The following is a 24,302-nucleotide window of genomic DNA, read 5'->3' as shown; positions in this document are numbered from 1 at the left end:
TATATACGAGCAGCCACTCTGGGTCAGCTCAAATGTCTAGCATGGTTTTCTGATGTTTCCTCAGACCTCATTTGACCTTTAGTGGTAATAGTCAATTCAGAATCTGTCACAGAATACATAATGCCAGGATCATTTCTTTCTACCTTACACTTACCAGTGCTGAATTTCACCTCCCCATTATATGACGCAGTCACTCTGCACTGTGAGGTCCCCATGCAGATCTTCATGGGCAGAGTTTGCTCATGTTTGTATCATCACTTAAAGCTGTCCACAGTGTTGTATCAGTAATTGCTGTCTTTTCCACATCCCTTGAGAACAGAGGGTAAGACCTTCCTGTGGAGCTCTGGTGCTCTCTCTATTGGGAAAGCAAATCCTTTCTTCCTACTTTTGTCTCCTCTCTTTTAACCAGGTCTGTATCCAGGGGAAGTCTCACTAGAGATGAATCTCTCTAAGAACCATCTTTGGTGAGAAACTCTAGCAAATGCCTGCAGGAAACCCTGGTCAGTAACGTCAAGTATATTGCTGGGATCATTGCTGTCCTCTCTCCATTCACAAGGTGAGGCTGTGGATCATGTCCATATTATAACTGTATGTTATAACACAGTAGGGTTTTCTGATAAGGAAAATCACAGTGAAGCACCCTTCTGCTTGGGATTACCAGCTCTGATATGTGCTGTGGCAGCAGCAGGCAGCCACTGCCAATGTTTATAATCAGCTCGGGAGGTGTTGATTTTTCTGCTTTCACCACCTTTTAAGTCCTGAGACCCTAGCTGGTTTGTATGAACAGTTTTTTCAATACAAAAACAAAACAAAACAAACAAAACCAAAACACATAATTTTACAAAAGTTCATGGTATTAATCAAGGTAATGTTATTAATCAAGTTAACATTACCCACTTGCATGTCATTCAGTACTCTTAAGAGACTTTCCTCAATGATTTCCTTTCTTGCAATGATTTTCAGCCTGCTTGGGTTCTGCCTCTTCCCACAGCTCCCCACTGGCTGTTAATCCTAGAGCTAGAAAAGTGCTTTGTCAGGGAGAGTCAGAAGGGGTATATTCATAGCAAAACACAATTTAAAAAATATTCTTCATCTCCCTTTCCCTATTCCCTCTAGTTACATAAAATGTAATTCATGTACAGCAACATTCCTGGCTATTCCCTCAAGTTCTGGCTGCGAGTTTGCCAGGTACCACTGAGAGGAATATTTGAAGAGCCAAAATCAGGTTGTCTTAGGGCAGATGTATTTCTAGCACCTCACTTGTCCCTGTGAGAAATTTGGTTAAGACTCTGCTTTTTCCAAGCCATTTCTTTCTCTCTATGTTTTGAGTAAGTATAGGTGACATCAACCAACCAACCAAACAAAAAGATATATGAGAGCAATAGTCTAGTGAAAGTGGCAGCAAAATGATTACAGATCTTATTCTGTCCTCTGTCTTAGATGGAGTAAGCAGGCAGTGTGCTGAAAATGCCCCAAAATACAATTTTTTGTAGAGCATGCTGGTACTTACTCCTGTGTGAGTCAGCTGAAAATCTCCTGATTCTTTTGCTTTGTTTTCCTCCCAGGCTGTACAGCAAAGTTGACAACAAAATGCCATCCCTGCTTGCTGCAGCTCTCCACTGCCTGTTTCTACTGGTCACAGCATATTGCCATACACCACAGACCACAAACTTTAACCCAATCAACCAATATGTAGTGAGTATCCTACCCCAGACCTATCGGTTTTCATTTGGTTTCTTCCTGTAGCTGCTATCATTCTCCTTCACAGCCACAAAACCTTAAAGGAAGTTGTTATATGGTCAGGTGGTGAAACTGATCCCAGAGAACCTCTCCAGTGCATAAAATGGATGGAAAATCCAGGAACTGTGCTCTTCTTGCTTTCAGTCTTAAAGCTGCCTCAGGATGAGCTGAGCAACACTTCTGGTCTCTCTCTTGCAAAAGGGATTTAGATTTCTGCTCCCTGGGCTAAGCCTAGGTACCAGCAATGTGAGCGCTGCTCCTGGATAGGGTTGGAGGTAGCCTGGAAGCATCACATTGACACAACTAGTTCAGGCACAGAGGTTCTTACAGGTAGGTGTCATGACTTGTGTTTAGATGTTGCACTTCTCAGACTCACTTCGGTTTCCCAGGTTTTCCATAATCTTCCTCAAATACCTCTTTTGCCCCATCAATTACCTGAAATATGGAAATCTGTTTTGTGCTTTGTCCTGTGTACACGTGTGGTAACAGTTTCTGCACAGAGTCTCTAATATAGGAGGCAAAAGAGGAACAGAAAACAAAGGGATTGACCAAATGGGAGTTAATATAGTCTGTTAAAGAAAACTAGTCTAAAAGTCAACCAGCTCTTGATCAACGATAATTGTTGTTACACCAGAAAATGCTTTGTCTTCTACATTCTAAAACCTATCAAGCCAAAACAGATTCTAACTTTAGTGTTCAGCCTCTGACATCATAGGACCTTAGCTCTGATGGACTGACCAGAATTCAAACTGCTTTTTTGAGCAAGTTGAGGAAAGGCAAAGAGAGGTGAAGAGAAAGGTGGGAGCTGTTTATATCGTTACTATGCCCTGCCTTGGTAAAAACAAGACAAAGCTTGTTGTGGAAACCTTGTCTGCCCTACGGCAGACTAATAGTGACCAAATATCTTGTTTGCTTTGTTTCTTCTAACTGTTTCCAGCTCAGAGCACTTGGGCATTTTTATGAGAAGAGCAACACCTTTTTTTTTTTTTCTTTGGCATCATTGATCCGTGCTATACCCTGCAAATGAGTCATTATTTACCAGTGTGAAACATGTGAAGTATCTAACAACAGGGTGCCTAACAGCCCTGCAGTTGTTTGGGAGAGTAATTAAAAAAGAAAACCACCGAGCCCAAACATGGAGGAAGACACGGATCACAGTGAGCTTTCTGTAAGGTCTGAGTGTGGTGAAAGGCAGTGCCCCTAGCATCATGAAATTGCCAGAACACCTTGGGATCTTCGCTGCCAGCAAAGCTGCGATATGAAGCCCTGCTCTAATCACACACCAGATGGTTCCTTGATGTGAAAGGATGACTCAAGAGTTGCCAAGCTATTCACCTTTTCTGTAAATAAAGATTTTATTAGGGCTTAAGAAACTGGGGAAGCTGCAAATCTCCTGTGTACATCTCAGCTTGTTCTTTAGCTTTTCTTGATAACAGCAGTGCCAAGTATTTTCAAGTCATGATTAAAAAAATAAGTAGGTCCGCATCTCACTTGGCCGCACCCTGCGTGAACCCAGTCATACTGTAATGACACCACCTCCCTGTTCAACTGTGTGCTACCCATGGCTGTTTGACCTGACACCTGAGCTGGAGCAGGGACATTTCTAAATGCTAAAGCTTCACTTCAGCAATATATATATTTTTATATATTATTATTATTATTATTATTATTATTATTATTTTCAAAGAGCTTTACTGTTTTTTTCCTAGGAGCTAGGAGAAGAAAGCACCCACCCAAAGCCGCAATGGCAGAAGCCAAATGGTATGTGCATATTGGTGTGGTAATGGAGCATGTTTCTGGTAAGCCAAGGGTGAAATCACTGCTGGGGACAGCACTTTTCAAGGTGCTGAACTGCAGTCAGTAAGGGGAAGTAGTAAAGACACAAACCAAAGTGGAAAATTCTGTCTGGTCATAACCTGAAATACATGAGCCCAAGTTCTATGCAAGATGAAATTCATGGCATAGAAAAAACAAACAAACAAAATAAATACATAAATATGCCTCTTAGCAGGACAGGTCACAAGACAGTCCTTTGTGGCTTCAGTTCATCAGTGACAACCTATCTGCCTGCTGACTCAAGGGAGAGGAGGGATGAGACAGCTTTTCTCTGTATATATTATACCATTTATATTGGCTTCCTATTGCTGTGAGACCAAAGAAATCTGACTTTTGTCAGACAAGTAGGAGATAAAACTCATGCAGGATATCTGTTGAGTAGGAAGTTTCCCCAAACAGAATGCCATGCTACGCTGCTATTGCAACAAAGAGCCCAAATGCCAAACTAGAAGCCACTGATTTATGATTTGCCCTCACACACAGCTTTGCAGTGTCATGCTATTTCTTTTTCAGAGCTGCTTTTCCACCTTCTGCCTCCGGAGTATACCATTGAGATTGAAATAACTCTTAGGAATCCAGATTTGTTCTCGCTAGTCACACAGTACTACAAATGCCGTAATCTTCAAATTTCAACAAATATTTCAGGTGTAGAAATGAGCATTTCAAGCATCAACGTTACAGCAGGTGGGTTGGTTGTTTATTTTTCTATTCTGGCTGACATGCTTGTTTGCCAGTATGTGGTCTCTCCCAGTTTTAATATCCATCACACTTAGAAATCAGCAAAACTGACTCTGCTGCCTACTGAAACACCCAGCGAGCCCGAAACTCTAGCACACGACATCATGTTTTGTTATCTGCACCCCACCACTCCTCTTTACATAATGTTGGCATTAGGAGTAGCCCTGAATGCTTTTCTTTTCCTAAGGAAGGGACAGAGCCAAAGGAAGCCTAAGCCAAAGAATTTTGCTCCAGTTTGTATAACAAGCAGTCTGATTTACTTTCAAGTTTCAGGAAGCTGCGACAAAGGTTATCAGACTGTTTACTTCCCTCTGACTTGCATTCGGAGTGTAAATCACTGTAAGAGGCTCCTCTGACCCTGAAAGAGGCAGGCTGTGTGAGCCTCAGTCTTTTACAGATATAACTCACTAAACGTACTCTTACAGGGCAAAATATCAGACAGATTTTATTACCTGAGTTGTAGCTGTAAAACGTCATGTCCAAGTGACTAACACAGCAGAGAATATACGAACACACCAAGCATTTACAACAGCGGAGGAGGAGGTTTTTTATCTTCTTTTCACTGGCACAAGAAGCAGTGAAAGGAAGCATTCTCAAAGCAACAGAGAAACCGATCTTTCAAAGGCCTTGAGGGTCGCATGCAATGTGTGAAAATCGCTTTGTTAATAACTTGCTTTGCTTTGGCAATAATGTTGCCCTCTCTTATGCAGCATCTGTCAGGGCACAGTCAGAATGACACAGCATCTCACTAGCCACCAGGCCTATGAACAGCCATTGCATAGATTTGAAGGATGCTTTAAAATATTTAAATTAGGTTTAAATGTCTATACATTTGCTTTAAGTCCAGGTAATATAGAAACATCCAGTCTTAAGACTACCGTAGGACCTTGGACAATATGCCAGCTCAATTTTTTGGATCAGGTCTCACACTTCTATTCAATTACTTAAAAATAATTTATCAGACTCATTGTTGTACCAGTCTGGTTCCCATTTCTGGTTATTCAGCTTAGATTGTTATAGTAAGATTTGCAAGGCCTCAGATCATCATCCTTACATCATTCAACTGAACTCTCAAGAAAGGCAATATTTATTTGAGACCACTAGCATAAAGATACAGAAGGGTAAATATATATCGTGCAATGCTTTATGTCATTACATGTCGATACATTTACCACTCTTACGGTATTTCTCTGTCTGTCTGATACTAGTTTGTCCACCCAGTGATGAGAACGTGAGCTGTTGTTATTGTGAAGCTGGAGCGTACAATGACTCAAAAACCTGCACTCAACTCAGCCTTCCATCCAATCAGTCCTGTGGCTATATCAAGGATATGCCCTTCTATAGGTTTCACTGTGATCCTGAGCCTTATATTGGAGGTAAGGAGAAATAGTGCTGAACCTCAGCATTGTACAATCCATGTGGTGCTTAGAAGCTGGTATAGTGTTAATGGTTTGATAAATCAGCACCTCATCTGGCTAATGAATGGCTTATGCACGTGGAAAGTCTGTAGAGATGCTCTGGATATCACTTTTCTCTGTGATGTGGGTCCATCCTGATGCAAATATTTGAAGATGCTTAGTGCCATGCTGGAGCCCCAGCTCCTGCAGTCCTTCACATGCCTTTTGGGGAACTTCAGTTTCCACTGAGCAAAGACAGTTTCATCTCCTCAGATTTTCAATAGAGGAACTCACAAATGTGACCAACATGTTTCATATATCCTCCTCCACTGCATGGTATGGGCATGTCCTTAAGCAGACCCAGTTTAGAAAGTTGCAGTAGTTTTATAAGCATTTTTATTTTCACTTCTTCATGTTCCTGGGTCTTCACTCTGAATATCACCTTTCCACAGTCATCAAGGATTTTTTCCATTAATTTCAGTGAAGCAAAGGAGGAGACTCGTCAAAGTGTAATCTTTGCTATGTATAAGTTGAGTATCTAGTCATAATCATTCATCTAAACTCCCTCTATAACTGGAGCAATGTAGTGATTCAATCAATGTAGGAAAACTATCACCTGCTGAATATATCACCTCCTGGTGATAGTCTACAGGCTAATTGAATCTACAGCTTTGCATTAACTGGAGAGGGGCTCTAGATATTCAGCAGATCCCGAACATCTAAATGAGATATAGAAAGTTAAGATAATCTTAAATTTCCTATCATACAGACAAATCTTGGCAAGTAGTAAGATTTAAGCTTAGTGTTCAGTTAAAACACAAAGCTAAGAAAATACTTTGTAATTGTTGCTTTTGATTATTTTCTATATTTATTCTTATGCTTTTCCTTACAGACCCACATCGTACGGGAGAGCCTGTCATCATTCATATGTCAGTCACACTTCACCAAGCATTTTCTGATGATCTCAGGAATTCTTCTTCAGTATTATACAAAAAATACAAAGATGACTTTGAAAATGCGGTAATGACTTTAGTTTTATATCCATGAGGGTACAAAGTCCTCTAAGAAATACGGTATTTACCCTGAGCCTCAGCATCTTAATTGTTGCTATCACTGCCTCAGTGCAGAGCTGTGAAGTAAGCTGGACTGGTAGCTACAACGGGGGCCAAAGCTCACCTCCACTGTAAAGCAATGAGAAAATTCCCTCTCGTTTAATATGCAGGAAGACAGAGAAGTATTTATAAACCATTTGCATCAAAAGTGTGAAAAAAAAAAAAATCACATTGTTGGTCCCTGCTTAAATCGACACAAGTGCATACAAAGTGAAACCATCAACACAAATTTATCCCAGTGACAGTAATAAGAGCACCAGGCCCATTCTGTCAGATATGCTGTACACTATTCCTCATACCAATGTTGAAAGGAGAGCTCCTTATTTTAAGCATGACTGATATAAGCATGACTGATAGGATAAGCATGACTATTTAAGATTGATATGCTGAAGGCTCATGCCATATAATTTTTCAAATGTTTTTCTTTACAGTTTCTTCAGAGCTACACATGCGTATCAGGCTTTCTATCAGTAACAATAATTGGTTTTAGGTAAGTAAGCAATTTAATTTTTTCCTGGAAGATAAAAAAACTTTCTGTCTGATCTCCATGAGGAGATACAGGTCAGCAAAAGCTACATTCACTTCAATTAGAACTCATGTGCAGTATGCACATATTAAATAGTACTGTAATAGCTGCACAGGAAAAAACAACTATTAACATGAAAATAGGACTGTGGGTAAAATTCAGTATCATGCAAAAGTCCAAGAATCATAGTAATTCTCAAGCTGGGTCAAATCCTTTTTGAATTCCACCCAAAAGGGGGAAAATGTTCAAATAAACCTATCGGCATCTCCCAAACCATCAGGAAAATGAATTAGTAAGTTGATTCTGGATTGGATCTGGATAAAAGAGATACTACTTAAGTCCACACAAATTTAAATGCCTTTTAGATTTTCCAATTGAAATTAGAACAGCAGACCAAGGAGATGTCACATAAATGTGTTTTTGCTTTGGGAAGAGATGTCAAACAACCTTCTTGTATGCCAGAGCAAATCACGAGTCATAACAGGAGTCTTCATTGGTTTCACACCTTCTAAGCCACACAAGATGGGTCCCACAACATGGAAATATACTAGTTTGCAAGCTGATAATTTATGATGCTTCTCTCATTCTGCTTTGTTCAGGCCTGGAAGTATTTCTGTGGACTACGACGTAAAAGCAAGAGCAGTAACCTTCAGTGAGATACTCTATTCCAACTTACGTGTACCAAAATTCCTAAATCAATCTTACTATCTAATACCCAGCTCCTTCACAACAGAAATAACTAGTAAGTTTAAAGCTCTCTCAGTATTTCATTTCAACCTTTTTTTTTTTAGTATTGCTAGCCTGAACCGTGTAGCCACCTTATATTGTTGATTTTTCAGTACCAGACCTTCAAAAACTATATATTTCTCTGCCTGTTTCTTTTCCTCCTGTGCCACCAAAGCTTAGGACTTCCATGAGATGGCCTTGCACACAGTACAGGGACTACTCAGAGGGCTACTTTAACCTGGTTGCTTCTCCTCCCAGTTTTTCTACACAGAAAGAAGAAGCGGTGATAACACTTCTGGCTGTCTGCATAAAACCTTCTGGGGTCTTTGGCTGACAAAGACATTAGAAGAATATGTTGTGGGAAAATGTCATATCTTGTATGAGAGATGGTGCCCTGCAACTGACACTGAGTGTGTAATGGTTGCAAAGTGCCTAGGATTCTCACAAGATGAAAGACACCATATAGATGCTGACATGACAATAATGCAGAACATTGCTCTCTGTCTTCCCAGATCAGACAAACTTCACTGTGAATCCTGTGGTCATTTTTGAAGGGGATACAGTAACACTGATGTGCGAGATAAATGCAGAGTCTGGGAACGCGACCTGGTATCACTCCAATCAGACCATCTCACACAGCTCCCGGCATCTGCTGAAGACAGAATTTACAGCTAGAATATCAAGATCAACTCTTACGATTATCAATGTTACAACGAAGGATTCTGGTATGATTTTCTATCATTAAAACAGCAAATGCAAATCTCTAGTGTGGCTAATTCTACAAAACTCAGAAGAACGTAGTGAATGCATTTCCCTAGAGTGAAACTGAAAAATACACTGTCCCTCATAATTTTCCTATTTTGGTTTTGGTTTGGTTTTCCGTAACTACCTACCTACTGACTGGCAGTGCCAGTAAGGTATAAAAAGGCTGAGGTGACTGTATAGGCATGGATATTCCCAGTGTCAGGCTTCACTGTCACATCACAGGAGTGGTTACACAGATGTGAAGCCTTCTTCTCCTTTGCATGTGGTAACTGAGGTTGTGGTTGAATTTTTTTCCTTGAAGGTCCTTGTCCTCTTTGCAAACATAAGCTAACTAATAAGACCTTGGAGTTACAGTTTTTCTTGTGTTCATGTTTAGAGCTTTTTGAAAATAAAAAAAAAAAAAAAAAAAAAAAAAAGGTTAAGTCGGCGGCATTGTACTTGGGAGAGTTGCTGGGGAAATTTTCATGTATTATCAGAGATTTGACTCAAGCTCCCACTCAGTTCATCTTTTTGGGTCATAAATTCTACTTTCAACTTCAGAAAGGGTAGACTTTGGCCACGTCTTTGGGTATACATATGGGAGATAGGAGCTGTGGGCTCCAAATGGTCTTGGACTAAGGATGTCCTGAACCTTGGCATCTCCATTCCTTTGAAAGTGGCCTACTCAGTAGCCTATCCCAATGGGAAGGGGTACCTATATACCTAAAACAGAGGAAATCTGGGGCTGTGACTGCCCATTTCAAAAGGAAACCTGGATGCATCCAAGGGACCAGCTCCTAAGAAAGAGGTGATTCTCCCACTATATTTAGCATTGGTGTGGCCTCACCTTGACTACTGCATGCAGTTCTGGGCTCCACAATATAAAAAGTATGTTAAGGTCCTTGAATGCGTCCAGAGGAGGACAGTGAAGCTGGTAAAAGGGCTGGAAGGCATGTCCTGTGATGAAAGGCTGAGGACACGTGGTGTGTCCAGTGTGGAGAAGAGGAGGCTGAGAGGTGGCCTCAGTGCTCTCTGCAGCCTCCTGAGGAGGGTGGTGCTGGCCTCTGCTCCCTGGCTGGGCATTAGGAAAAATTTCTTTACTGTGAGGGAGGTCAGGCAGTTGGACTCGATGGTCTTCGTAGGCCCCTGCCACAAGAACTATTCCATTCTAGCCTAGTCTGGTCCAAAATGGCCAATAAATAGCTCTATTTGGCAATACCTTCTGAGAAGCATAGGTGCCCACACTCAGATTAACAGATGCTGTAGAGTCCACCTTGGAAACCAAAATCTTGCCGATTCTGTGTATGAACATTCTGCAGTCGATCTGTGTTCTTACCATGATGTATTGCTGATAGCTGGACTCCGGGCAATACTCAGATCACCATGCACCAACTCAGTCCCAGAGCCTTGTCCTCTTCTCAAGTGCCATCAGTACTGAAGCTGCGTAGTCTGAATACTTTTGGCACCTGGAGACTGCAGAGAACCTCTTACAGAGAGACTGTAGATGACCTTAGAGCACATTTTGATCAGCAAAGAAAAGAGCCACTGCAGAGCTGAGACATGTGAAAACTAGATGCAAAGTAGCTTGCAGTTCGTAACTCCAAAAGTAGTGGAAACAACTGCAAAATGTGTTCTCAATGCTAAAATATTGTTGGTGATTTGCAGGTTCCTATACGTGCGTTTTCTCAAAAATCAGTGACTATTACAGGCTGATATACAAAGACATACGAAACATAACAGTATCTTCACTAAGCATCACTTCATACTCAAACGACACGAAAATTAGCTGCAACAGTCCTGACATTCAAGCAACAAGTAACTTGCTGTTCTGTTGTTTAAACATATACTCCCGATCAATTACGAGTGGCTGGAAGTTAAATGGAACAAACACTACTACAGGTAAGATTAACAAAAGATTGTCTTTCACCGGCTAGGTTTGTTTGTTCTTCAGAGAACTCCCCCTGCTGGCAGCAGATACCCCAAAGGCCAAGTCCAACATGAATACAGGGTATGCTCCGAAGCGGGGGCCAGGTAACAAACCGTGGGATTCTGGGTGTCTCCATGCAGTGCGCAGACACTGATGCTCAAAACTGTGACATCCTAGTTGGAAACAGCTGCCTAGACCAGCATCACACTGACTTTTTCCAAAAAGCTTACTTTTGCATTCTCCATCAGCTGTGCTTTCAAAGACAGTGGTGAAATCCTCTCCTGCTGCAAGGAACTGTTTTGCCTTTGATTCCCCATGGTTAGGCTTTCCCAAAGTAACCTTCTCCCTGATTTACTTACCATATTTTCTTAATATCGCGGATAATGAGGCCAGGCTGAACCAGGATAGCCTTCATTTTGGTTTATCCTGAGGTTTCCAAACAATGTTGTTGCTCTTCGTTAGATAACTGTTGGTGTAGGTGCCCAGTACAGTATTGAGAGCATGGCTTCAGGCCTTTGGAAACCACGGTGAGTGTTGCCAGAGTAAAGGATGTGAGTGGACTTTAGCATTGATGAGTTAAAAGTTCCACACTGTGAAAGGTTACATACAAATCTACAAGGTTTTCCTTAGCTAGTGTGACTGCTTATGATTTTGAGAGCCTTGGACATCCACAGCCCTTCAAAGAACATTTATTTGTCTCTAGGAGCCTCCACTGACAAAAAAAAATGCACTGAATATGAGCTCAACATCACTGAATCACTATGCCTACATGAGCTGGCTACAGTGATGACATATACGTGCGAGTTCCAGACCGGACATGGTGCCAGGGCAAGTCGAAACATCATAGTGACATACTCACGAACAGGTAAGAGTCAGCACGTAAGAGACCATCAGTGGCCTGTGTGGCACATACAATTTGCAAACAAATGATTGTAATAAGAGACCCTCAGTAATACAACATTTATCTTGTGTTGTTTCAGACTATGTAAGAATATCTTCGAGTGTAAACACATCAGTTTCTGAGGGAAAGGAATTCAAGCTAACGTGCAAAGGTGATGTGAGAAATTATGACAACATTATTTGGGAAATCCAGTCTGGAGATAAAATACAAACAGTAGAATGTGCTTCATGCATCACAACCAACAAATCCATAGCCACATCTGTGCTCTCAGTGAATCTTGCCACTCAGGACTGGAATGGTGAGTGAACATGGTTTGTACTGGCTACAAAGGCAATGAAATCTCTGCACCAGACCATTTACAGCATCTCTAGCCCAGCAAATCACTGAGATGCTTGACCATGGGTAATTAACTATATATGTGTGTGTGTGTATATTTATATATATATAAATGTAAAAGAGTTAAAATTAAAGCTGCTGGAGGACAGCAAGACACAATGCTGCCAACACTGTGAGTGTTCATTAACAGGGCTCAGGATCATGTAATAGCTGAGGAGCACTTCTGTTGACCCAAAAATGTTTTTTGTGTTACTGCTTTCAGGCACCTACATCTGTACTTTCTCCAATAAGTCTTCGAACACTTCTGCCAATGTGACTGTCAATGTTATTCCCTTACCTCTGACAACGAACATCTGGCTATACCCCATTAAAACATCTATAAAATGCAACATTAAACAACACTTCAACTGCTGCATAAGTGCTAACACCATAGAAGATTATCATGTTACATTTGTGGTTGGAAAAAAAGAATTTCAACTTGGTAAGAATAAGATAAGCTTGCAGAATCACTAGCTGATTGGCCTAAAATCTGTGTTAACTTATCTTAAACTTTCCATGCAGTAAGACAGAAATACGGAAATTTCTTGTGCTACCCATACGATTATGAAGAAAAAGAATGTGAAAAACAGCAAAACCTCGAGGTATATTACAAGTTTGTTAACAGCCTGAAACAGGAGGTCAAGAGTCAAAACATACAACTGAAGCTGATACCTGGTAAGAAAAAAGTCACTGTTTAAAGCTGCTAAAAGGAAAGCCCGGTATCCTTGTTAAACCAGATGCCATGAGTTTTATCACTGGTGACTCCTAACAGGAACAGATTTTGTTAGCCAAGAATTTTTTTCTCCTTTTTGACAGGAAATTGTGGAATGCAGAGGAAAATACAAATTTTGCTGGTATTTTAGACACACAAAAAAATATTCAAATTGTTTTGTCTTCACTGTATTTGACAGTGGTCCCAGCATGTTCCCAGGCAGTTATAGTTCAGCCATCTTCTGTCCCTACCTCCCTCTGATGTAGCCTGCACCACCAAGCTTCATCTCCTGTGCTGCAGTGCAGTCATGCAGCTCCCAACTGGCACCAGCAATTTAGCAAGGGTAAAAGATCGCAGTGCCTCAGGAAGAAGTCATTTAACTCAGGAGGTCAGCTTGGGGGATAGCAAGAATGACAAGAATTACAGCCTCCTTGAGGTATTACAGAGACCAGGGCACACCAAGCTTCCAAGTCAGCTCTGCGGGAAGTACTGCATGATTAGAATTCAACATGGCTAAATCCAGTTTTGATGTTTTGGTCTGTCCAGAGTATGGCTATTTCAGCTCCTTAATCATTAACTGGTAAGAAAGAAACGTTAGAAACCCCCTACTACAGAAATTCTGTTTCTTCCATGGTAGTGGTGCCTAGCGTGGATCAGCCTATCTGGCCAGATTTCACTCTTAGGCAATAAACATGTAGATGCTCTATTTGCTTTCATTGGCAGCTACTGTGCCCAGTCAAAGCCAATTAGCAGACACGTTCATCAAAAATGTGCTAAGGCCACACTATCAAAGTTTTAATGAATTCATTGTTAGTGCTACAGCAGAACTCAGTCCCTTAGCAGAATAAACTCACCCTCAGGCTAGAGATGGTCACAGATGTACAGAGAATTTAGAAAGTGGTCAATATAGTCCCAAGTCCAACGCTATTACACAATGCAATCTAATGGACAAATACTAAAACTTTAGGTATTGGTCTGGTGATTGGATTCAGTACTCAAAAACAAGGGGCTTTATCTAATTTTATTTTTAATTTCATGAATCCAAACCCCTGGTTTGAGAATTTAAAATCTGGTGTTCTTTTCACCAGGTTTTGCCTCCTGTTTTTATTTGAGTTGTAAAAGCTTTTGAGTTTGAAGCATCTTGTCATTAGTCCCAGACAGAATCAGCAAGCACTAAGGTACCTATAAATGAGGAACCGGTGTACAAGGTTCCTATAAAAGTTTTCTAACTCTCAGAAAGATTCTGCTTAGGCCTTGGAAGAATATTTGAAGATATAAATTAATTTTCTGTACTATTCTTATTACAGAGGACAGTAAAGTCTTGGAATTTGTTGGGGGGAAAAACAAACAAACAAACTAACTAAAAAAAAAAAAAACCTTTCCAAGACATATACCCAATGAAAGGTCATAATTAATGCAGAGAGCAAGCTGAAATCCTAATATAAACAATTTGGAACTTCAGTAGGTCACAGGTCTGATGAGAGATAAATTATTCATCTCCATGCTTCTCAATGTCTTTTTCCTGATACAGAAAGCAAAAATTCCTGCTCAGAAAACAATTTTTATGGAGGGGAAGAGGACACATTAATAAAGCCATGCCGTTTGTTAAGTAATAATTTTATCCGAGGCAATGAAATTTACAAGTGCTACAAGAAATCATGGAAACTGGAAAGGAATAACTGTGTGTCTGAACAAATAAACAGCCTGCTGATTAGAGCAGAGGTAATGTGAATGAGTTTTTATGAGGCTGGGGAGAGGGGCTAGCTCTAGAGAACAGATATTTTTTGTTATTACTTAACATCATCTAAAATGCCGGAAGTTGTCAAAATACAAGTATTTAATTAAAACTATCTTTTAGAAGGTATAAAGAATGATTGGCTAAATCTACACAGGCCAGGCCCCCTTCTCTGGCCCAGCAGGCATATGGCACTGCATGGCCAACAGCCACACACATGAACACAATCCTCAGACACAGGTGGTCTTATCCACAGCGTCCTGCCCTGTCCTTGGATGTTTCCTGACCCATGTTCAGGTACGGCCACGGTGGACGCTGGTGGGCACAAGCCCCAAAATTGCCACAGAGCACACTGAGGTCATATGGGCAACTGTGGGCTGCTACCCCGTCCGCAGCCCAGTCCCAGTTTACTACATCACAGTATTGCAGAACAGTTTGGGTTGGAAGGGACCTTAAAGATCATCTAATTCCAGCCCCCAGACATGGGAAGGGACACTTCCCACTAGGCCACAGCCCCTCAGCCACCACGCTTCTCAGATAGGTGCTGGGTCCTGGTTTTCAAGCTAGGTGTCCTATCATAGTGCTCTTTGCTTCTACAGACCATCCAGAGTCACCCTTCTCTCAGTGAGGTTAGATAAGAACTTTTATCTTTCTTTTTAATAAATTAAAGCAGAGGTACAGTGACTCAATAATAACATATTTTCTTAACCTGCTAGATTATTCCCTCACGGAGCTTGGGTCCAGGCCAACTATTTTCTCCCAGAAATTTCTAGGATCAGTCTGTGAGTTAGTACAGACAATAGATCATGCTCACTAGGCAGTTAGGATACCCTAGCAGAGTTTAACACTATGACCAGAATGACTCTGGTTCTGTTTATCTTATTAGTACAGGTGTAGCCATTATGAAGGAGGATCAAGCTCCAGGCAAATTGCATACATGTGATGCACTGTTATCTTCTGTTCCAGTCTTTGGTCAACAGTCCTGTGGCAAAAACAGAGCTACCCATCTTTCTTCAGCAACTCCAGAATGTGACAGAACTCCAGCAAAATGTCAATTCTTCCGCAGACCTAGCTGCAATTGTTAACATCCTGCATAATATCTCTGCTATCCCAGCAAATGCAAGCAAGTCCATTATCACGGTAAGGTTTTATTTTAAGGCTTACCAATACTTAACAAGCCCTTCAGTCTCTTTTGTCAAAGAAGGTGATATTCTCCCTGAAGAACTTTCATGGTTAGTTTCAGGAACAGGAAGGAAATGGAGGAGGTGAAATGACCTCAAATATGAAATGGCAGCAAAGATACAGATGAGTTTATGAAGAGTCACAGTGATGAAGACTAGGAGCTCATGGATGAAAGAGAGTGCTCTGTGTTTAGCAACTAGAAATGTTCTAGGGACCCTTAAATGTCTCTACTATTCAAAGTTAGAGGAAAGGCCAAGGAATGATGGAGCAGAAGCAGGAACAGAAAAAAATAAAGGGTTGAAATAAGGATAGGGAGAGTAAATTACAGGTGCCATGATGAAGCAAGGAATATCAGTTGGATGTTACAGCAAATGAATGGCAAAACATTGTAGGACTGCTTGGAAGCCTTGGTTGTCAGGTATAGAGGAACAGCATTGCTCTTCTGAGAGCAGAAATGTACAAAGGGACTTGATGTTTTCTAGCTGCAGAACAATAAGTGAGACAGAGAGACAAAAAAAAATAGGACAAAGGTTGAGGCCTGGCAAAAAGGCTGGAAAAGAAAATATATTGATATGTAAAGAAAAGCCAAGACAAGTAAAATCTACTTTGGAAGTCTTGACTTGAAAGCAGGATATGCAGAGGAGTAATAACTGTACATGTAGGTTTCATATGGACTGAGCAAAAGAAGAAAAGGTTTGGCCTTTTCAAAAGGCAATTCTAGAATGATGCAGAAATCATCTGAACTAACAATTTGTATGGGATTTCAGTTACAACATTTTTCTTCTGTTTTTACAGTCCTTCTTCTCTACAGTGGACAATATAGTTAATGATTCCAACATGGAATTTTGGACAGAGCTGAATAATAAGAATGCATCCAGCAGTTCTCTTTTACTGTATTCAGTAGAAAGATTTTCTGAGAATCTCCAGCCAGTTAATAATACCTTTCCTGATGTCAGCACCAAAACTCTTGAGCTACAAGGTATGGTTGTTACAGAAAACAGGAGCACAGACTATAATAAGGACTTCAACAAAGTAGGAAACCTCAGTGCTAATGTGCTAATTGAGAAATCTGTGACTCTACCCCCAAACTCAACCATTGTCAGTGTGGCCTGCTCAGCAATTGGACAGATTTTGCCTAGGAATTATAACAAATATGTGAATAGCTTAGTGGTAATAACAACTCTGAGCAGCGAGAGACCCCAGAACTTCTATATTAATATGACCTTTCAAAAAGCAAACATGTCTCTAAAGTCACCCCAGTGTGTCTTTTGGAACTTCAGCTTCAATGGAAACAGAGGAAAGTGGGATAATTATAGTTGCATATCAACAGATAAAGAAGGTAACGTTACTTGCTCCTGCAATCACTTGACACCATTCTCCATTTTGATGTCACTTGGAAAACCGTCTTACAATTCTGCTTCAGTGTTTATTACCTACAGTGGCCTGGCCATTTCAATCGTGAGTTTAGTGGTCTGCATTATAATTGAATCCTTAGTTTGGAAAAATGTAACAAACAACACAACCTCCTACATGCGTCACATCTGTATACTCAACATATCTACGTCACTCCTAGTTGCTGACATTTGGTTCATTGTCACTGCTGTCATCAATGAGCAAAACTTACAGAAAAATAGAGAGATTTGTATTGCGGCCACCTTCTTCATCCATCTATTCTACCTGTGTGGCTTATTCTGGATGTTCAGCCTTGGCCTCATTCTTTTCTACAGATTGGTCTTCATCTTCCATAACACAAGTAAGACCATCCAGAAAGTATTGGCATTCTGTCTGGGATATGGGTGCCCCTTTGTCTTTGCAGTTATTACCATTGCTGTCACACTGCCACAGAAGAATTACACCAGAAAGGATGTCTGCTGGCTCAACTGGGATGACAGCAAAGCTCTCTTAGCCTTCATCATACCTGCCCTGGCTATTGTGGCCATGAATTTGTTTATAACTGGAGTTGTTATAATAAAAATACTAAGGCCGAACATTGGGGACAAGACCAACAAGCAGGAGAGAAAGACGTTGTTTCAAATCGGCAAAAGTCTGGCCATCTTGACACCACTGTTAGGCCTCACCTGGGGATTTGGTCTTGCCACCATCATTGAAAACAAAAACAACGCTTTCCACATCCTCTTCGCTCTGCTCAATACTTTGCAGGTGAGTTACACATATGCATGGTTTTGTTTCGTCAATGACCATTTAACATGTAGTGACATTCTTGCAGTGCTGTGTTATGAGAAATAAAAACAGTTTGTGAAAGCTCAGGTTTGCATTATATGTCCTTAATCCCAAAGGGCTCTTTGGGAAACCCATTGCAGGAATTCAGAAGAATCTCTTATTCTAAGTTGCCTTAAGATGTGCCTTATGAATAAATCTTGCATAGACATAAATTCTAATTTTGGCAGTAGCTTTGGGGAAAACTTCTATCCTGAAGATTAGGAAAATAGCCCTCTTATTTTCAAGTGGGCAAGCTTCAGCATGTCTGTTGTCATTTATAGTGCAACTGGGAGCATCACATCATGCTCTTGCAGGTTCAAGTAACGAGGGAGTATAAACTGCCTGTAAATCAACAGAACCAGCTGAGCAGTGCTAATATGAAAGAGAGGAACTGACTAAAATCCATGACTGAGAATTTTTAGTCAGAGTTCAGAGTTTAAATAGTCAATATGAACAATGTATGTGATACTGCAATTGAAAGGTTGGTGTTAAACATATAATTTTCTGTCTCCCAGGGATTATTCATTTTGGTGTTTGGGACTCTCTGGGACAAGAAGGTAAGAATTCAAACTATTTTTTATATTGTGTGATAGATATTGTTGTAATTTGAACACAATTGCTGTATTTAGTAATGGATTTTTCTTTCTTGAACAAATAGATAACAGAAGCCCTGCTGAAGAGGAATTCTCTGTCCAGATGGAGTTCACAGCAAACAAAGGTTAGATGCTTGATCTAAGAGCATATTTCAACATTACTGTTGAATAGGCTAACATTCTCCAAGTGTCTTTTAAGTCTAATGCACTTTATATTCTGAATTTACTAGAATTGGTCAGAGAGAGAGAAGAAATTAACAACACAAATATGAATATAACCCTTTTTTCAAAATTCATTATTTCACCTGTAATAATTGATCAAAAATCAGAAGGAGCTTGGTGGAGATTTGATCTAGAGCAGCATATAAAAACATACTGAATTCCATAATAAATAAACCACAAAATGTACTAAAACTTTAAGTTATAAAACAGGAAGATTCATTGGCATCACTATTTATTCACAACCTAAGATAAACACAAAAGGAACTTCTTGAGGCAAGTGCCCTTCAGCTGTAAGTAGGAATGGATGCAGATGTTGCCACCTGAACTTTTAAGAGAGGTGATAGGTAAACCCACAGTTTATGCTGAGAACAGAAAATGAGAGGAAGAAACAATCTTTTGTCAAATTCATGTCAAAGTGCAATAAACAATCAGATTTCAATGAGCTAAAGATTGCACAGAAATGAACAGGATTCTGTAACCAAGTGGCCTGGACACTCTCCTAGAAGAGGAGAGACTTGGGTCCCAAACCCGGCAAATTTCTGCATTGAATCCAAAACATTCACTGACTAAAAAGAGAAATGGTGTTACAAATAGGGGCTGGATCCTTAAGGAAGTTCCTGTAAGGCTGCTCTTGTCTCTGCAGATACTTTCTCTGGCCCCACTGTCTCTCATATTCCTCCCTGCATAGAAGCAGAGCTCAAATGGAGGGACTGGAAATGCCTCTGCTCAGGATAGGCATTTATATTAAAGGGGGAGACCAGTTTCACCCCTATCTTTAAAAATAAATGCTTGCACAAAAATGGAAAATGGCTGCTGAGTAAGCAGCCTTCAGATTATTACCCTCTCCTGCTCTGTCATGTGGATATCAATGAAGTCACATCAAGAAGCCTGAGGTCTATCAAAAGATGGGAAGATAGCTAAAGGATACAGGATCACAGATTGTGTTTTCCTCAATCCTTCCAGTAATGAGGAGAGATGTAGAAAGTAATAGGTGAGTCCAGGTCTTCAGTGGCTCCAAGACTGGTGCCTCTGACAGAGTTTTGAGTTTTATAACCATAAAGACCTCTTCAAGACAAGAGGTCTGCTGCAGCCTGATGGGATCCAACTGTCTTGATGGGGAAAACATTTCTTGTCTCACAACCTGGCAAAATAGATTGAAAGAGCTATAAACTAGGATCAATGGGGAAGGGGATAGGATTAGAAACACTCAGATTAAGCCAAGGGATGGTATGTTGCCATCTGAGGGTGGCAAGGCAAATGGGAGCAGATACATCTGAAATGCTTTTATATCAACACACACAGTATGAGGAACAAACAGGACGAACTGGGAGCTTTGGTCCTTTCCCAGAGTTATAATATCATCAGTATTAGTGAGACTTGGTGGAATGAGTCCTACGACTGGAGTGCTGGGATGGAGGGCTATCAGCTCTTCAAGAGGGTTCAGCAGGGCAGGCGAGGTGCTGTTGCATTGCATGTAAGGGAGAAATTAGATTGTATTGTTCTTGCTTTTAGTGATGATGGAGTAAAGAGCCTATGGGTGAGGATTAAGGGGGCAAATCAGATGTCTTTGTGGGTGTCTACTATTGACCGCCCACCTAGGACAACAGCACGGATGACTTATTCTGTAGGCAGCTAGGGGAAATCTTGGAATCGGTTGCTCTCCTTATGGGTGAATGTAATTTCTCAGACATAAATTGAGAATATCATATTGCCATTACATCTGGCACATCAAGGCATCTTGTCATGTCAAGATAAGACATGAAAGATGCAGTTTCTGCCCAATATTTTTTCATATAGGATCCCCAAAATAATCCACCTTTTTTTTAAAAAAAAAAAAAAAAACTAGTACTCCAAGTTTTCCAGTGTTTTCTGCAGGATTATCTCAGGGAATTCATAGCTAGCAACATCTCCTAACATTTTTTTAAAGTGTTATTCCTTGTCTCTGCCTTGAAAATGACATCTGATGGATGTAGTGCTATTCCAATTGTGGGAAAACAATTCCTTTTACCCAGGAAGCTGGTAGGAAAGAAGGAATAACTTGTAAAACTACCATTAGGGATGGCAATTTCCTCATTCCCTAATGGACATATCCAGCAGAATAAAGTAGAAAGAACAATTTGTTAAGCCTTAAGTTGTTAAACTTCAGCTCTGAATTCATTTGAAACAAAATCTCTCAGGGCAGACACTTCCAACTCAAGCTGACACTGTAGAAGCTGCCCCAGGCAGTGGGAGCTGACCTATTCCCTTGGCAGTTCTGCTGAAAAGGAATAAATAAAGCACGATCAAAGCCTTTGATCAAATGTTTTAGATGTGATTAGTTTACCTTCTTTCTCTACCATTTTATTATGTAGGTGACAATGCACAAAATTGCCTAATTTCCCCCACCATAAACAGTCAGACTGAACAGAGAAAGACGTTTTCTTTTTTTGTTGTTGTTGTTTGTTTGGTTGGTTTTGTTTTGTTTTGTTTTAACATACCTCTTGCAGGAACCCCATTAAATTCTCCAACTATGCAAGATCTGAAAAAGAAACTGCTTTCAGCAGCAAAATCTCCCTTCCTTCCTTCCCAACTGGATTGTACAGAGTTGTATTCCAACGCCCTCTAGTGTGCAGAATTAAATTTGCCTTTGATTATCTCAGCAGCTTTCAATGGCTATCCCCAAGTACATGTATATAAATTTTAGCTTTACTGGGTACCTTAAGGTATATGCTCCCTAGGGTAAGGGACCGGTACGCTGTACTGTTTGACATGGACAGACTCTGGAGCTTAAGCCATGTTCCCTGGCCAATTGTTAAAGACAGCCTGTTACTTTTTGTGTTGTTTATTTTTTTAAAGTTCCTATAAATCTCCTTCACTGCCATCATAAACATGCAAATGGGTGAACTCAATGCCAAACAGACATCTAACCTGCCCCCTGCCTGTACTACTGAACAGCTTTTAATTGTGGCCTTTTTCTTCCCTCGTTACAGCTACAAAGAGTGTTCTAGGCTTTTAACAAAAAAATCAATTTCTTTCTCACAGTCAACCTCCCTGATCTTGGTGTCACCAATGTTCTCTATGGGCTACCCACTTTCAAGAACCTTCAACAACTTATGTGGCAAAACAGGTATGTGACAATAGCTCTCTCCTACTGAACTACTAGCAAGGTTTTGTCTGAGTTCCCATTCCCAGGGTCTGTCTGTCCCAATATCTATCAGTCCGTCCATCCATCCATAGACGGTATTTCATCTTCTAGTGCAAAGGAACTGTAATTACACAAGTCATTGGCATCACTAGCATAATTGTTCATGATTGTAGCGTAATGTTAGCAGCGTAACTGTCTAACACGAAAATATGAATTAGATGTTTCACCAAGTCTAAAAGCCACTAACTGGGCTGTATTTTGAGCTTAATGATGTCACGATGCAGTGCTCCTCAGTTAAGTATTCACACAATCCTCACCACCCTGGAGCTTGGAATTTTATCTCTTCAAAGGTTCCCTGGAAGTCATTCTGTGGATGTCACCATTTCAGTTATGATTTTATTTTGCAAGAAGCATTGCTGAAAATACACATAATTTTGTTCCTGAATGGGTGACCTTTGTATCCAGTCATTGCTCAGAGGAGATGGTGGCATTTGGTCAAAGTGGGTTTTAAAGGAAGCTAATGTAAGCAAGCAGCTGTTTTTTAAGGGTCTGGTAATAGTCAGGTATAGGAACAAGAAGTTAATCTCCAGCTCTGTTACAGTGCAGTAAATTTACATCCTCACACTAACCAGATAAAGAAGCCTCCCACCACAAAAACGGCATGTGTCTACAGCTGCCTTCCATGCTGCCACCACCTACAGCTCCCGTATTATTAGCACTGTGCCATGACCTCTCTTCCATGCTCTCCTTCAGGGCTCTCTGCACCTGGGCCTTACTTTAAAGCCTTTTGGACACAGGAGGGAGGGAGCCGGGATTCAGTTCGGGTACATATGTTCTAAATGTACCTCCATGCTCAAGGAGGACCACTAAGTCCCTCCACGTGTGTGAGCAGTAGCAATTTTACTGCTGTGTGGCACGATGCTCAGTTCAGGCTGACATACCGTGGATGTATCACCAAGAACACTGACTTCTGTGGTCACCAGCATTGCCGTCATCCAGAAACAGAAGCCAGTATCAGGTCATCAGGAAAGGTCTAAATGTCCTTACTCTGCAGTGCCAATGTATCTCACACCATCTGTCCTTCTGTCTAATCGCTGCACTTTGTTTTGCAGGAAAATACACAGTATCTTCTTCAGAGCCATCCAGCTCTTCTGAAAACACTTCCAAGTCATATTCTTTGCTTAACTGAGGCACTGCAAACGCTAAACTATTTAACTGTGAAAGGAACTCTGCCCTTTCCAAGACACACACAAAAAGCGTCTGTGAGTCGTCAAGCAGTGGACTGCTTCCCATTGACTATACTGTGCCTTGGTGCATTCTTCTGGAATAATCCTTTCTGGTTAACATGTAAGGCAGGGAAGCTTTGTGAGGTGGAATTTTAGAGGGACTGCCAATAACAGAAGAAATGACAAGACGTTTGAAGCTTGGAAGGATGAGAAGGCCCTCAAGTGCTGGTAAAGACATTGAAGAATCCTTGGCCTTAAAGAGGGTGCTTAGCACTGTGCAGTACTGAGCCATGAATTGCAGTGCTACTCACAGCTGTTGTCCAGTGGTTTTTGTATTTCTCCTACCAAATCTCTGAGTGATTCCAAAACCCTGTGAATATAAACAAGTATCCCATAGCTTCTCACCTACCCTCCTATTAGAGTCTGGAAAGCTATCGGGTATAATGCTCTCTGATTTCTATTGAAGACTTCCTGGAGCCAGACTTACAATTGAGAAGGCCTATTTCATATTCCCACTTCTGGCTCATAAAAAAAAAAAAAAAAAAAAAAAAATGAAGACTGTGATGATTCCTGTGTGATTTTCTTTCAGATGGGATGTACTCAAAGCTCTATGTGGCACTTTTTAAAGGAAAGAAAGCTTTATATCTGTAATTATAATTGACCTTCCCTAGATGTAATGTGGCAAGAAAGAGGGGGTTGCTGCCCTCTGCCACAGAGGGTGATGCAATTATTAAGTGTTTTGTATGCAAGGAGTCTCTTTTATAAAGTCTGTATTTTTGGGTCTCCTTCCAGAGGAGAATCAAACTCAGAGGGCTCAGAGAGTCAATTCTGCAACGAATATAAACCAGCATGTGCCAGGTAGAATGAAAGGTTTTATATAAATTATTGCTTTAACACTACATTTGTGGAATCAGTTATTTCCAAGCCTGTATGCCTTTAAAGGCAGGAGTCTTATTTCAAGCAGAGGACTGTGAAATAGCCTGCAAATTATTTGTAGCACACATAAATGTTACAAAACTTACTGTAAAATATGACAGTCATGAAGATATAAATTTGAGGCCAATATCAAGTACAACAGTCAGGTGGTACAGCCCCATATGCCCCTTTGGCTCCTATGTTTACTGGTGGTGAACTCATTCCCAGGCCATTGGTATTGACCAGGATGCGAAACTTTTTGCTTACTGTTACAGATGTGTGATGGGTTGGTATGGGCAGGTGGTGAGGAATGAAGACAACAAACAAGCATCAATCAAGTGTATTATTTAT

The 24,302-nt window shown here is 40.7% G+C and overlaps 1 protein-coding gene across 2 annotated transcripts in view; it reads left to right on the top strand.

Moving 5' to 3' along the window:
- LOC311434069 (adhesion G protein-coupled receptor F5-like) overlaps positions 1-23,346 on the top strand; it is a 38,732-nt gene extending 15,386 nt beyond the window's left edge. The window contains exons 2-22 of one of the 2 annotated variants that reach the window (XM_084513936.1): positions 410-556; positions 1,566-1,695; positions 3,450-3,501; positions 4,090-4,260; positions 5,523-5,690; positions 6,604-6,731; positions 7,255-7,313; positions 7,949-8,091; positions 8,588-8,800; positions 10,485-10,718; positions 11,450-11,611; positions 11,727-11,945; positions 12,246-12,464; positions 12,545-12,697; positions 14,266-14,456; positions 15,436-15,609; positions 16,447-17,811; positions 18,387-18,428; positions 18,530-18,589; positions 21,708-21,792; positions 22,923-23,346. In XM_084513936.1, coding sequence (XP_084370062.1) covers positions 1,591-1,695; positions 3,450-3,501; positions 4,090-4,260; positions 5,523-5,690; positions 6,604-6,731; positions 7,255-7,313; positions 7,949-8,091; positions 8,588-8,800; positions 10,485-10,718; positions 11,450-11,611; positions 11,727-11,945; positions 12,246-12,464; positions 12,545-12,697; positions 14,266-14,456; positions 15,436-15,609; positions 16,447-17,811; positions 18,387-18,428; positions 18,530-18,589; positions 21,708-21,792; positions 22,923-22,999 — 4,020 coding nt within the window. In that variant the 5' untranslated portion in view covers positions 410-556; positions 1,566-1,590 and the 3' untranslated portion in view covers positions 23,000-23,346. The remainder of the gene's footprint in view (positions 1-409; positions 557-1,565; positions 1,696-3,449; positions 3,502-4,089; positions 4,261-5,522; positions 5,691-6,603; positions 6,732-7,254; positions 7,314-7,948; positions 8,092-8,587; positions 8,801-10,484; positions 10,719-11,449; positions 11,612-11,726; positions 11,946-12,245; positions 12,465-12,544; positions 12,698-14,265; positions 14,457-15,435; positions 15,610-16,446; positions 17,812-18,386; positions 18,429-18,529; positions 18,590-21,707; positions 21,793-22,922) is intronic. The other variant, XM_084513937.1, reaches the window with a different exon arrangement.
- Positions 23,347-24,302: the final 956 nt, after the last annotated feature.

Source organism: Aythya ferina, assembly GCF_964211825.1.
Source record: "Aythya ferina genome assembly, chromosome: 3".
Classification (NCBI taxonomy): domain Eukaryota; kingdom Metazoa; phylum Chordata; class Aves; order Anseriformes; family Anatidae; genus Aythya; species Aythya ferina.
Note: the sequence above shows the minus strand (reverse complement) of the source record. Positions and strands in the feature narration are given on the sequence as shown.